The 14,238-nt window shown below is 40.3% G+C and overlaps 1 protein-coding gene across 1 annotated transcript; it reads left to right on the top strand.

Moving 5' to 3' along the window:
• Positions 1–5,308: 5,308 nt before the first annotated feature.
• aifm4 (apoptosis inducing factor mitochondria associated 4) lies at positions 5,309–13,590 on the top strand. Its single transcript, XM_085370543.1, has 18 exons — positions 5,309–5,397; positions 6,215–6,324; positions 6,407–6,516; positions 7,522–7,566; positions 7,652–7,733; positions 7,918–8,030; positions 8,138–8,224; positions 8,781–8,872; positions 8,975–9,105; positions 9,262–9,377; positions 9,468–9,539; positions 9,751–9,814; positions 11,218–11,294; positions 11,910–12,027; positions 12,123–12,221; positions 12,322–12,397; positions 12,488–12,592; positions 13,560–13,590. The coding sequence occupies exons 1-18, from the start codon at positions 5,309–5,311 to the stop codon at positions 13,588–13,590; spliced, it is 1,617 nt and encodes a 538-aa protein (XP_085226669.1).
• Positions 13,591–14,238: the final 648 nt, after the last annotated feature.

The raw sequence follows: 14,238 nt of genomic DNA, 5'->3' as shown, positions 1-14,238 counted from the left end.
TTTTTCTAAAACTAAGCACCTGATGGCTTTGAACTTTTCTTGTCCACCTTCCATTGGTTTTAATTTTGCACTCCAGTATGAAGATCCCCCATATCGAGGATTGCCACAACATAACCTAATAGACCTACACCTTAGTTCACAGATTCACTTTGTTTAAGGTGTATTTCTGGGATTTCGCACAACCCAGGATTCAAATCATGAATACATAATAGGCTTGGATTTCAAACATTATGAATGAAATGTGCTCTATTTGGAAGCAGCCGGCCTCCCTCCCGTTTCGACGGGTTGTGTGTGAGACTTTAAATCATCAAACTGTAAATTATAAATTTTAAATTGTTATTGATCCCTTTACCCCGAGTCCTAAAGTGTATATTTATTTTCTTACTCTTCTTATATTTATTGTTTGTTTACTTGCACTGCTGTAACTGGAGCCTCGTCGTGTCGTCTCTCTATATACTGGACTGTATGTAGCGGAGATGACAATAAAGTTTACTTCAGCAGCAAGCAGGCGCACAGAGGACTCTCGCGCTCACTTTTCGCATATAGAATTTATAGAAAAAACATCGGTGCAAATTATAAGTCTGTATTATAATGTCTGGTGTTTTCGTGTTTGTTGTTTTGTTTTTATTTTGTTTTATTTTGCGAGTTGGTTATTAGATGCCGGCGTTTTAGGCTAATAGTTAGGCTAACAGACTTACCTCTCATCTTTTCTTTCCTCACAAAACCGATAGATCCTCCACTTCTTTTAAGTGTCACCCAGCGCAATTCTTAGCATATTTTGGTTCCTGCAAATGGTCTGTCGGGTTATTGTCTCCCCAGGAACACTTCCCTTGTGCTTTTGGGAATCTGTTCTTTCCTATTTCTGTTTTCGTTTTTCCTATTTGTGTTTTGTTTTTCCTATTTCCATTGTGTTTTGTGCCTTTGCAGTGTTTTTCTTATCGCTGGTGTTTTCTTAAGTTGCAGTCTGTTTGGCCTCATCATCATCAACTCTCACCACATGACAGCTGTGATTGAACTAAAACTGGGTTATGACTTTTACGTTTAAGGAATAGAAACTAATTTTCAAACCTTTATGCTTTGCCTCTTTCCATGTAGCTAATAATAGGGCACATGGCTGTACACAAGCCTGAAAACCATGCACAGAATCAGAATCAGAAACTTTATTGTCATTGTCACAGCATGCTGCAGATCATTTATGATTAAATGCCCTCCCTCCCCCCACCCTGGTGTGCCACCCCACTGACGACAGCCCAGTAACGCCCCTGCTCCTTGCTATTCTACCGAGTAAAACCTGCAAAAGCGGTTCTGCAGGTATCTATCCTCTGGTACACAGGTGTTCGTACTGATCCTTCGTTAGTCAGCGCTAATCTTTTTTTTTCATGGCGTAACTGTACGGTCTGTTCCTCCCGTATACGGACTGTATACGCTATACGTGCTGTGCAGCCCATTGTCAATCCCTTTATTGTTCCTCCTCGGTTACGGTTGGCTGAGGGAGGAGCTCGCGGGACCGGCTGGCTGTCACGCGGGGGGTGTTTATCTGACAGTCTGGCATTCTCCTCCGTGCTGCTCAGCTGCAAGGAAACAAGTGAGTGCAGCCTCACGGGGCTCGCTGTTTGTCTCTTTAAACCAGCTAGCTGTATTTTTATTGTATACGTGGAAATAATGCGTAGTTTCTGCACGCGGAGATTTCGATATCGCTGTAAGCTAGATGTAAATCACAGTCTATAGCGGGGGTGTCAAACATAGGGCACGGGGGCCAAAATCTAACGGCAAAGACTCCGATGTCATACCAAAAAGTAGTGATGGCCAAATGAAGCTTTCCGAAGCACTGAAGCTTGTATTGAAAAACGGTTCATTACTCGAAGCTTTTCAACACAGTCCTCTCCGGTGACATCTGGTGGTGAAAATTTTGAAGAGCAGCTTGAATCTGCAAAATAAAACGGACTGCTCAATTATCAGTGCTCACTCAAGAGTGGAGTTCTCTCTGATATTGGGCCACCGTTCCGTTGCTTTGAACATGTAATTGGTTTTGTTTTCTCGATTGGGGGGCTGAAAAAAATGTAATGCGTATCTGCGTAATACATTTTGATCAATAAACTTTCCCTATTTAAACATGCACTATGGTGTGGCCTTTCTTTGCTCATAACTCCTTGATGTTGGTAAATACAATAAGTGAGCAATATATATAATATACATATGAGAATGCACAGCACATTATGGAGTATGCCCCTGCTGTGAAGTCCTGCCTCCATCTACTTGTCGTTTAATCACTGGACAGCTGGACAGGTTCATACAAAATATTAGATGAGGCCAATTGTCCTATACATATTTTTGACCTAGGGGTGGGATTGATTGTGAACTGGAAAGGGAAAATGCTTAGGGAGCTGAGTACGGCTGCATCGTCACTGATTTGTAGAATCATTTTTGATTCGATACAGGATCCGATTCAATTTGATTGGAATCTGGAAAGTTTTGCCTCAGTCAGAAATATTACAATTCTGATCATTTAACAGTATATATCCATAATTTCGTATCTATTAAAAGAAAGCTGACACATGTGAGACTTAATTAGAGATGTAAACAGAGAGTTATGAAACCTGCAGCTGCAGAAGCCAGCGGGAAAAAAAAGAGGCAAACACAGCGCGGACCCGACTACGCACCAAAATCTGACTCTGACGCGTCGGGTCCGCGCTCTGTGTTCACGTTTGTATGCAGAATCCGTAAACCTGCTCCCAGGTACTGTTTTAGCTGTATGGTGTTTGACGACATGTTGTGAGGTTTAACCTGAGATGCTGGCGTTTCAGGCATAATAACGTTAATTTACAAATCGACACGGGATTTTAATGAATCAATATCACTTTATTCAATTTAGCATGGATTGTAATCAGAAAGGCGATAATCAAAACCCACCCCTAATCAAGAACTTGCAAAGTAAAAACATGATCAATGTAAGGTAGCCCTTTTGTTATTTACATTTAAAAAGAGGATTAGTGTTACTGTGCGCTGGCTGAGTCTGTTTCTTTTCTTAGAAATAGTTTCTCCTGCCCTGGAGAAAATCCACTTGCATGGAACAGAAGAGGCTGTGGAGTGCAGGAACTACACTGCAAGCTGGTAGATATGCAGGTATTCCTGGGTCCTGCAGACTATCACCTAAAAACAATAAACAAAATGATTTTCTAAACTGTAGCAATGTAATGTACGTATAGTGTCAAATACATTGTTGTAGTCTTCATTAGCTTTAATTCACATGGAAGTGTTCCTAAAGTCATATGCTGTAATGATATTTACATTATGAAAACATGATTTTGGACATTTCAAGTTTTTCACTTCGGCAGATAAAATGAATTGAGCAAAATCAACTCAAAATATTCCCACACGCCAGAATGTCCTCTCTTCCTCGCTGGCTCCATATCTGTCAGTGGAATGATCACCTCTTCGCTCTCTGTCACCATCAACACACTCCACGAATCCCGTGGATGATTCACTTCCTTATATCCGTTTGAATCAGGTACCGAAGCAGTTACGTGCGTAATGAAGCTTCGGACGTCACTGGTCACGTGACTTTTGCCAAACGAAGCAAGCCTCGACACAGTGCTTCTGAACCAGTGTGTTGTTTTTTTCGACACACGCTCCGGAGCGTCAGCTTCAAGCGGGCCATCACTACCAAAAAGTGATTTTTGCTATTTACATGTTTGTTATTTGTTTTGTTTTTTCGTTGTTTAAATATTGTTTATACAGCTAAACAGGTATTGTGATATATGAAATAAAGAGGTGGCCAGTTTTTGCAAGCATCATTATGACTCTGCTTTATTGTCCCCACTCCGTGTTTGACATTGTTATCAGCCCAGTCCATTTTATTTCTTAAAATATCTCTACAGAACTTTTATGTTTTGCCGCCAGCTTGTCCAAGTCTCTCTTGAGACTGTTTACCTGGATAAATAAAGATGTATAAAAGTCACAACAGGCAACAACTGATTGCAGCTTCTGAATTTTTGATCTCATTGTGTCTTGACAATGATTTATGTTTAACAGATTATCAACAAATCGTATACAAAAGTTTTTTTTGTATAAGTTTTACAGCTTTTCCTGCTGATAAAGACTGTTCCCCCTTGGCTGTTCATTATGGCGCCATTAATAAAAATAATACTAATAATAATTATAATGACAAATAATAAGTTAATAAGTGCTAGTTAAACAATTAAATGACAGCAAAATTCCTGTTTTTTTTCTCTCTCTCTACAGCAGGATTTCATTGTCATGTAGAAAACCTGAGATGTACTGTTGGAATTGCACTTCTTTTCCTCAATTTATTTCAGGAATTAAACAGGTAGTTAAACTTTGTTACACTAAAAAAAAAAAAGGGCGATAAACCCTTAATTCTGATTTATACAGGCTGATAGACTACTTCAGTCATTTTGGCTGTAAAACTAAAAAAAAAAATCACTGAGGAGTTACTATAATGTGAAGTGCACATGGTAAAATCTATGCAGCGCTGATTTCACCATGTGCTGATCAGGCAGCAGTGCCTTGCGACTGTCTTGTGTTACAATGACACACCGAATGTCCCCGTAAAGCTCGTCTTTTTTCTGAAATGGTTTGAATTTTGTCTGTAGCATGAAGGGTAATAAGGTTAAAGAGAGCATGTAAAGAAAAGGTTAAGATGTGGGCCATGATGTAAAATTAGTTTGACATCATTGACCTATTGTGTGTGTGAATGTGTGTGTGAATGGGTGGATGACTGGATATGTAAAGCGCTTTGGGGTCCTTAGGGACTAGTAAAGCGCTATATAAATACAGGCCATTTACCATTTACCATTTATTGGTCTTAGTGTTAGCCTAAAGTTTTGGCCTTCTTATATATAAATAATGATGCTTGTTTACTTCATTTGAACCCTTGTTATACTAATAGGCTGCTGTACAGCTCAGTCTGTATATGATCTTCATCGATTCTGCAGAACGAGGCAGAAAGTGTTTTCTGTACCCAACATATTTTTTTTTCTGCATTTGCTCTCTTACCTTCTGTTAATTAGAAACATAGGTGAGCTGTGATTAATGTTTAATATTTAATTACCAAGAAGCGTTTCAGTTGAAATGTAGAAGTATTTGCAATGAAAATGTTTCACAGCAGCTAAATCCATTCATGTGTGGTTATTCTGGCCATATCCTGCATGTTGTCTGTTTTCTACTAAGCTGGTTTGTAGCTGACTTTGGTCTAGACACGCATTATCATAAATCTTGGCAGTCTGCGGGCCCACCCAGTCATTCTAACAGCAAACATGTTTACTTAGGGTGGTTAACGTATTGCAGGATGAATCAGTGCCAAGAAACCGGTCAAACGGAGACCCAGGAGGAGGTGACGGAACTGGTGTGTCAGGAGGCTGATCTCAAAGATGGACAGTAAGTCACAATGCAATTCACCACATCTGCTTGTGTACATTATTATTATTACATTATTGTACTTTATTGAGCCCCGTGGGGAAATTGCTCTCTGCATTTAACCCATTCACTCAGTGAAGCAGTGGGCAGCCATTGGGCGCCCGGGGAGCAGTGTGTAGGGACGGTACCTTGCTCAGGGGTACCTCAGGGTAGCTGTTAAGGGGAATCGAACCCCCGACCTTCCGATCATGGGGCAACCACTCTACCTACTGAGCTATCCCCGCCTTGTGATACCTTTGCAAACAGGAAACCAGGTCAAAAGTTCAAAATCAGTGCAGAGGGATCAGAGAAGCAACGGTCATATACGACACAGCGAAAAATCTAAGAAAAACAAACACCGGGAGCAAAGACCTGATCTGTCACCCAGGGAAGCATGGTGTCTTATTCCAACGTTTCTTAACAAAACGGTGAATTGAAAGGATATATTTGAACCCAAGATGTTATATTTTCCTAAACCAAACCAAGTGGCCGAAGTAAATGAAATAGTTTAAAGGATAAGAAAGCTCTTTGGTAGAAAGCCCTGAAGCCAGGCCTTTGCTGCTAATCTTAAAAGATGTGCAGATCAACCTTCGGGTGGCACAGTAATTGTGTGATCCATTACTTAGCAAATTAATTAGCGATATGTGATATTTACAAGCTGTTGGGAAAGAGCACAAAGACAGGGAGTTTAAAAAAAACAGAGGGACGTTAGATACAACATCAAAATAAAAGAGGAAAATGGTAAAAAACAAAGGTTTTTATAATGATTTCTTCTTTTGCTCCTTTTGTGTTCATGCAGAATGAAAGAAGTAACTGTGGGGGATCAGAAGGTGCTGCTAGTCCGCAGCGAGGGTCAGTACAGCGCTGTTGGAGGCAGGTGCTCTCATTACGGTGCACCTCTGATCAAGGGTAAGGACTTAAGTTACGTCTCGGCTATTTATCTTTCTCGCTTTCTTTCACTTTCTAAGTTGCATGCTCTGTGTTAATTCAGGGACGCTGGTTGGTGACAGAGTGAGATGTCCTTTTCATGGTGCGTGCTTCAATGTCAGGAATGGAGATATTGAGGATTATCCAGGTCTCGACAGTCTGCCCTGCTACAAGGTGAAATGGCACTTATCACAAGTTCATCCAGGGTTTTCTTTGTCATGATTCTGGTTTTCTGCTCAGTCACTTCCTGTATTGTGAAATATTTTCTGTTGGCTTTTTTTTTTCTCTTTAAAGCCCTCCTTCTGCCACACCTGTATTCAAGTCGTCTCTGCAGTGTATATATACAAACACCTCCTGCCTAACACTGCCATGTTGTCAGATATTCTTGGTCAAAGGCTTTAAAGAAGTTTGCGAGTGGTATTGTTTGTTTCATCCCTCACTTTTTGTTTACACCTACCTCAATTCAACAGCTGGATTTTTGGATTTGACCTCTGATTCTGTGGCTTCCTGCATTTGGGTCATTTTCTCCATTGTTTATTACATTTTCTCACAAATTGATGGATTCATTTTGTAGCTCACCTGCCCAAAGAGTCGATCAGCTTATGCCATGGTGAGGTGTCCCTCATTCATCTGTCCCATCTCGCTTCACCAGAATCACTACACCTACAGTTTTGGTCAAAAATTGGATCACTGTGATCACCTAATGCGTCTTCACTCAGATTGTGTTCAAGTTCAAGGTCATACATGTTACTTTTACAGGCAGTAACGTGTGTATTGTGATCGCTCATGAGACGATTTGACTAATATACCGTTGAAGTTCTGGTTCCAGTTTAATGTAATTGTATAAAGAATAAAGATATATTAAAGGAGTTTAAATTAATTAAGGGCTCAGATCATTTTAACAATATTTATATTTATATTTGAGCTTATGAAAAACATTTAGGAGATAGGCTGTGGTTTTTTTTGCATCTGAGCTTCTCAAACAGGGAACGTTTGATCAAAAAAAGGCAAAAATAATGTATGAAAAGGGCTTTTCTTTCTAAACCTATACACGTCTGGTTCTGTTATCCTATCTCATTATGGTTCAGCAAACTTTCTGCCTATTAAAAATGTTTTCAGGGAAACTATTCTGTTCACCTACAGTCAGGCAACAATCATAAATGTGGTTTCATTTAACAGGTCAAAGTTGAAGACGGCAAGGTGTACGTTTCAATCAACAAAAAAGTAAGGCAGATCAGGTATAAGACGATTAAAATGAACCAAAGTGCACTTTTATGTTGTGTTACAATGCACTGTGTGTTTGTCTCAGTCTCTGACCGTAACCAAACGGGTAAAAGAGATGTGCAGTGTGGTGCCGGACGTCAAACATACTATTCTGCTCATAGGAGGAGGTGAGAACTTTGTAATGAATATGAGATGGAAATATTCATCAGTCCGTTTTAACCGACAGGCAGGTTTAAGGCATGGCAGCTTTTTGTACTATTTAAAGTATTCAGGCAAAAGTGAAGACAGAGACTAGGAGGTATAAAAAAAAAAAAAAAATCACAGTCCTGAACATAGAAACTGTAATTTCAGGCCCCGCCTCTCTGGTCTGCGCTGAGACGCTTCGGCAAAATTGCTACCAGGGTCGCATCATCATCATAACTAAAGACTCCGTGCCTCCATTTGATAAACCCAAACTGAGCAAGGTAAGCACCAGGATAAGGGGGTAGATGCCCCATGTGTTTGTATTTCTGTCTTTTGATTTGTGTTTTTCTCTCTGAGTGGTTTTAGTGAGTGGCATTCCTTCTTTCAGGCTCTGAATGTGGAGAGCAGCAGCATCCTTCTCCGGCCAGATGACTTTTATCAACGATACGGGATGGAGATGTGGACAAAGAAAGAGGTTAGAATATATTTTTGATGCACTCTCGCCAAGTTTTGGAAATCAATCTTCTCTTGGGGAATAGTAAGATCTGCGGGCCTTAAGAGGGTCTGCTGTTTGGTAATCGGTGTAGTATTAATAGCAGTTTTATTTATTTAGTATATTTAATTATGCTCAGACTCAACGTGCTTAGCACAGAAGATAAAAACATAAATGCCTGTGTAGGTTTACAATAAAAACAGCAAAATAAAACTAAAATACAAGCGAACATACACATGCACACCCACACACACTTAGTCCAGTTTCTTGGCCTGTGAGAGAAGAAAGGTTTTTAAGTCTGTTTCTGAATGTAGACACAGCTGGAACTGACCTCGGGTCAGTAACTGAAAGTACCCTCAGCACGCTTGGATCTAATTCTGGAGATGGTAAAATGGTAAATGGACAAGTTCTTGTATAGCACTTTTCTACTTGAGCAGGATTTTAAATGTAATTGTGTTTTGAGCTGGGAGCCAGCGAAGTGACTTGACTACAGGGGTATGTTTTTGTGTATGTGTAAGGTTTGTGCGTTGCTTTGCAGGTGGTGTCAGTAAATCCAGCCAAGAAGGAAGTGAAAATGAGTGATGGCACTCTGCAGCGTTACGACCAGCTCCTCATCGCAACAGGCTGCAGGTGAGACCGTCTTTAATGAGCAAAAGCAAACGTACATTGTATGTGTCACAACATGTCACAAGTTGTGGTCCCTTTTTAAAATTTTATTTTTTTTGTTCACAGGGCACGGCCGCTCACCTGTCCTGGTTCAGACCTGGAAGGAGTAAAGTTACTGCAGAGTTACGAAGACGCCAAAGACATTTACAGCTCCAGCCTTGGCCAGAAAGTAGTTGTTACCGGAGCGTCTTTCATAGGTTATTAAATAAGGTTTCTTTTTTTATGTTAAAGAATGAGACATCTTTCATCTTTTTGCCCATCGGGGTTGACGTGACGCTCTTTGCTCATAGATAGCTGACAGCTATGGCACACAAATGTGCACGTCGCTGATGTGTTTTTCATTTGCATATTAGGTATGGAGGTGGCGTCCTACTTTTCAGACAAAGCTGCCAGTGTGGCTATGGTTGGCACTACTCAATACCCGTTTGAGCGCACTCTGGGGTCAGAGATCGGCCAGCTGAGTATGCAAGTGCGCGACTATGATGACAACAGTTTTCAGTGCTACTCTTTTGGATTTTTTTTTAATTAACATAATTAAAACACAGTTTTTCACTTTCAGATGTTGGAAGAAAAAAATGTGAAGTTCCACATGAACGATCGAGTCACCGAGATCAGAGGAGAGAATGGGAAGGTATCTCTGCCTGCCATTATTTTCATGACGGACGGTTTGGTTAATGATTGTAGAACAGGAATACATGTCACCCGCAGCATTAGTAACAAAGATCAAACATCAACCCTCATGGTATCGCTTGTAAAATAACCCATTATCTCTGAAGTCTAATATATTCTGCTTAAACAGCCATAACTGATGTTTTTTTTGGGGGGGGGGGGGGGATTTTCAGGTGAAGCAGGTGGTGTTGAAGAGTGGTGTAGTCCTGGAGGCTGATGTTGTGATTGCTGGCATTGGTAGTTATTTTTCTACTTCAGTGTTTAGGTCTGCCTGAAATGCAAATCAAGTTTGGGAGTGTTTGAGTGTGGAGACGTTTGGATGTGTGGTGTTTGCTAACATTGCTTTATGAGTAGGGGTGGGTTTTTATAATCGATTCATTGATTAAAATCGATTATGGCTTGGATAACGTAAAATCGATTAATTAAAATCCTGAATCGATTTTTTTAATATAAATTTATTTTGCCCGAAATGCCAGAATCTCTGGTGACATCTCACAAAATTTCAAGAACCACCAAACAGCTAAGACAGTAAATGAGAGCAGGTACACGGATTCTGCACATAGACTTAAACACACAGCGCGACCCGCGGATCAGAATCATTTAGATGTCGCCTTTCTCACCCGACGGCACGGACACGGTCGGGGCTGAAAGCCGACAGCTCACTGATTCTGATCTGTCGGCGGGTCCGCGCTTTGTGTTCACGCCCTTTATGCGCTGATTCTAAAGCTGTTAGTTTGATCTCTTTCCAAACAATATTGACCGAACCAGCAGCAAAAGAAGATTCACATAAACATCGTCATGAATTCACTCTGACTTTTACTGTTTTGCTTCCACCGCGATGCACAGCTCTCTCTCTCTGTCTCTCTCTCTCGCCCTCTCTCTGTCTCTCTCTCTCTCGCCCTCTCTCTCTCTCTGTCTCTCTCTCTCTCTGTCTCTCTCTCGCCCTCTCTCTCTCTCTGTGTACTTCAAGAACAGTTTCCCTTTCTTCATTATTCGCTTGCTTGTTACGCACAAGTCTACTGTTGCTTACAGCGCTGTCGGCCGCTGTTTTTTTCCCTTTTACATTCTTCCGAAAAGAAAACCTCATTTCTGCTGTTCAATACTGAACAAATTTAAACTTTTTAAAATTATTCAAAATGCAAAACGCTTAACCGTGTCTCTAATAAAACCTCTGTAACTTCAGAGGTAATGTTCATATGTTGATTAATGGTTTTCTTTCGTTTTTGATGTACTGCAGAATATTTTTATAAAATCCCAGGCCAGGAAAACCACCTTCATGTTTTTCTGTGTTTTATCTTCAGCTACTTTGACACAAAGGCATCTGCTGTGATGCTTACACCTTTGATAAAGTCTTGCGTGTGTCAGCTTCCTTTTTATTGATACAAAAATATGTAAATGTACTGATCTGAATTATAATATTTCTGACTGTCAAAATTTCCCAGATTTAAATCGAATCGAATCGAATTAAATCGAATCGTGGATCGAATCGATTCGGGACCTTGTGAATCGGAATTGAATCGATTCTAGAAATCAGTGACGATACCCAGCCCTATTTATGAGTGATGACTGTTTTAAACAAAGTCAGACAGAAACTTCCTGTGTAGTTCCACCAATATCAGAGTCAATTATATGTTTTTCAGGTGTAATCCCCAATTCAGACTTATTGGCAGGAAGCGAGGTGGAAGTGGATTCAAGGAAAGCTGTGATTGTTGACAAGGTAACGCAGCCTGTAGAGGGCACAGCCGAACTTATGCTGATATAACTAAAGCATAAAGCATGGCACCCAGAGGTGTCTACGTTTCTTTAACTGTTACCGTAAGCTTTGATGGTGAGCCAGCATCGTCAATATGAGTACACTTTTGCTTTTCCTACGTTAAAATTAAAACTTTTGCTTCAAAAAGGTCTCTTTCTTACATTATCTGCACATCTGATGACCGCTAACCAAAATAAACCTGTCAAATCAACAGTCTGGTTCATGACCATAGTAATGTTTCCTCAGTTTAAAATAAATAAATAAAACAGCTTCACAGCATCTAACAGAGTTATAAACACTCTCAAGGAGGCGAAAGTGTTATTTTCAAAGTCTACAATCAAGAGACAGCGTCATGAATGTAAATGGAGAGAGTTTACATCAAGGTGCAAACTACTGATTTCACTCAAGGACATGGAAGGCCAGATTAGACGTTGCCTGAAAACATACAGAGGCAAAAACTAAAAAAAAATATAGCCCTAACTGTGTGCCCTGATGAATGGAGGGAATAGCTGCATGTATGTATTTTACACGTCTTATGTTGAGGTTCTTGCTGTAGCCTTTATTCATCTATTCTAACAGTTCATGAGGACGAACGTACCAGATATTTTTGCCGCTGGAGATGTTACCTCTTTCCCTCTGACCATTCGAGGCGACCAGAGGGTCAGCATTGGTCACTGGCAAATGTCACACGCTCACGGTGAGAGGCTAAAGGACTGTGTTTTTCATTCAGTTGAAAACTTAGAATGGGTGATTTAATGCCGAGTTAAACCTTATCATTGTCTTTTGTACCAGGAAGAGTAGCAGCTCTGAACATGCTGAAGAAATCCACAAAAATCGAGTCTGTTCCTTTCTTCTGGACTGTTTTGCTTGGGAAGAGTATCCGATACGCCGGTGGAGTGTTGACTTCTAAATGTCACCTTTAAAATGTAATTTTTTTTTTAAGATGAGGCTGTGTTAAATCTTTGTTCCTCCTCTCATTTCCTCTTTCTAGGCTATGGGGAAGGATACACAGAAATTATATTCAAAGGCAAAATGGAAGAAAGGAAATTTCTGGCTTTCTACATAAAGTGAGTGCAGAGTTAGCCCCGAACAGCTGACCATAAGCTCGTCCTCTGTGTGTAAAGTTTCTCACGTTACCCTTTTTTTTTTTTTAACAGGGATGATGTGGTGGTGGCAGCGGCCAGCCTGATGTTCGATCCTGCCGTGGCTTGCATCGCAGAGCTGATGGCTAGAGGCCAAATCTTAACAAAAGCACAGGCTCAGTGAGTGCTGTCCTGCATTTATACAAGTTAGACTGTAAAATATACAAAAATGTTTAGTTCCTCAACTGTAATAGCAGTTACATTTGTTGTTGGTTTCTTCCTGTTAAAAGGGAGTTTTTCCTTCCCACAGTTACCAAGTGCTTGCTTGTCGGGAGTTGTCTGACTGTTGGGGTTTTCTCTGTATGATTGTAGGGTCTTACCAAAAAAAGCACCTTTAGGTGATTGAGATATATATATATATATATATATATATATATATATAGATATAGATATAGATATATCTATAGATATATATATATGCGCTGTGATTTGGCACCATATAAATAAAATTGAATTGAACCATGCTGCTTTCCAGTTACCTTTAAAATTAAATGTTCGAACATCTAATCTCCCATCTAACTGATGGGAGTGACATTGACTTCTGTATGATCAGAAGCCATATGCATTGCCCCCTGCTGGTCACTAGAAAAACTGCAGCTTCTGCATTGGCGTCACTTTTTAGCCTTGGAAGTTATATCCTTTTCTTTACAGACTAAAGACAAACCCTATGCAGGACATACGGGATGACATTGTCTGTCATTTATGTGTCATGTTGAAATCCACTGGTGCCTCTGTTTGCTTTCCACTAAATTCTCAGAGGAACATCTGGTCCTTCAGATGCTAAATTCTTCAGTATGATTTATAGGTTAGCTGCTTATGGCATCTGTCTGCCACATGGTGTTATGCAGGAAGTGAGAAGTGTATTATTGGAGTGTTTATGCTAAAACAACCTGCAATCTAAAACATGAAAAATACTTAAAGTAAAATTTGATGACAACTATTATTTATAGCAGTTTTAACCACTACTGTATGCTACCAAAACCAACCTTAGTTCATGTTTTAAAAAATAATAAACCAAGCCACTAGCTTATAACGTGAAAGCTGCTCAGTGTTTAATTTTTGTTTTCTCCTCTTCTCTTCTGTTCAGAGCTGAAGACCTGAGCTGGCTGCAGATATAACCAGGATTTACGCCTCTCAGCGATGAGTGATGTCATCTCTTGCTTTGGTTTTCTCTCCTTCTGTCTGACATGACATCAATTAATCCACTTTCTGCCTCAGGCTGCCTGGAAACCAGCCGGCCTCTCTTATCTGCTCTTATTAAAGAGCCATGTTACTATAGTAGCAGTCACAGCTTTATTGAATTCTCTCTTTGTGCACACTGATCTCTTTAATGAGTTTATTTTTATGTTTTTCTGGTTGCTTTACTAAAGGTGTGATGTCTTAGGAAGGTACAGTCTGTAGTTAAGGTTAGCAGGCAACATTAAATTGTGACAAGAAAAATCCCCCACACATCTACTCCACCAGCAGCCTGAATCCCTGGGACAAGACATGAGGGATCTGCGCTTTCATGTTGTTTACGCTAAATTCTGACCCATCTAAACCTCGCAACAGAAATCATCAGACCAGGTAACATTTTACATTCTCTTGTCCATTTTTGATGAGCCGTGTAAACTGAAGCTTCAGTTTCCTTTTCTCAGCTGACAGGAGTGCCACCCAGTAGGGCTGAACGATATATCGCATTTGCGATAATATCGCGACATGATCAAGTGCAATTTTCTAACCGCAAAGGCTGCGATTATACTCTGGACATGTCCAAATTCATGGGC

The sequence above is a fragment of the Diplotaxodon limnothrissa genome, linkage group LG14 (genome assembly GCF_057381915.1).
Source record: "Diplotaxodon limnothrissa isolate DT_005_m linkage group LG14, D_limnothrissa_male_GT1.1, whole genome shotgun sequence".
Lineage (NCBI taxonomy): Eukaryota > Metazoa > Chordata > Actinopteri > Cichliformes > Cichlidae > Diplotaxodon > Diplotaxodon limnothrissa.
This window is presented reverse-complemented; position numbering and strand designations above follow the sequence as displayed.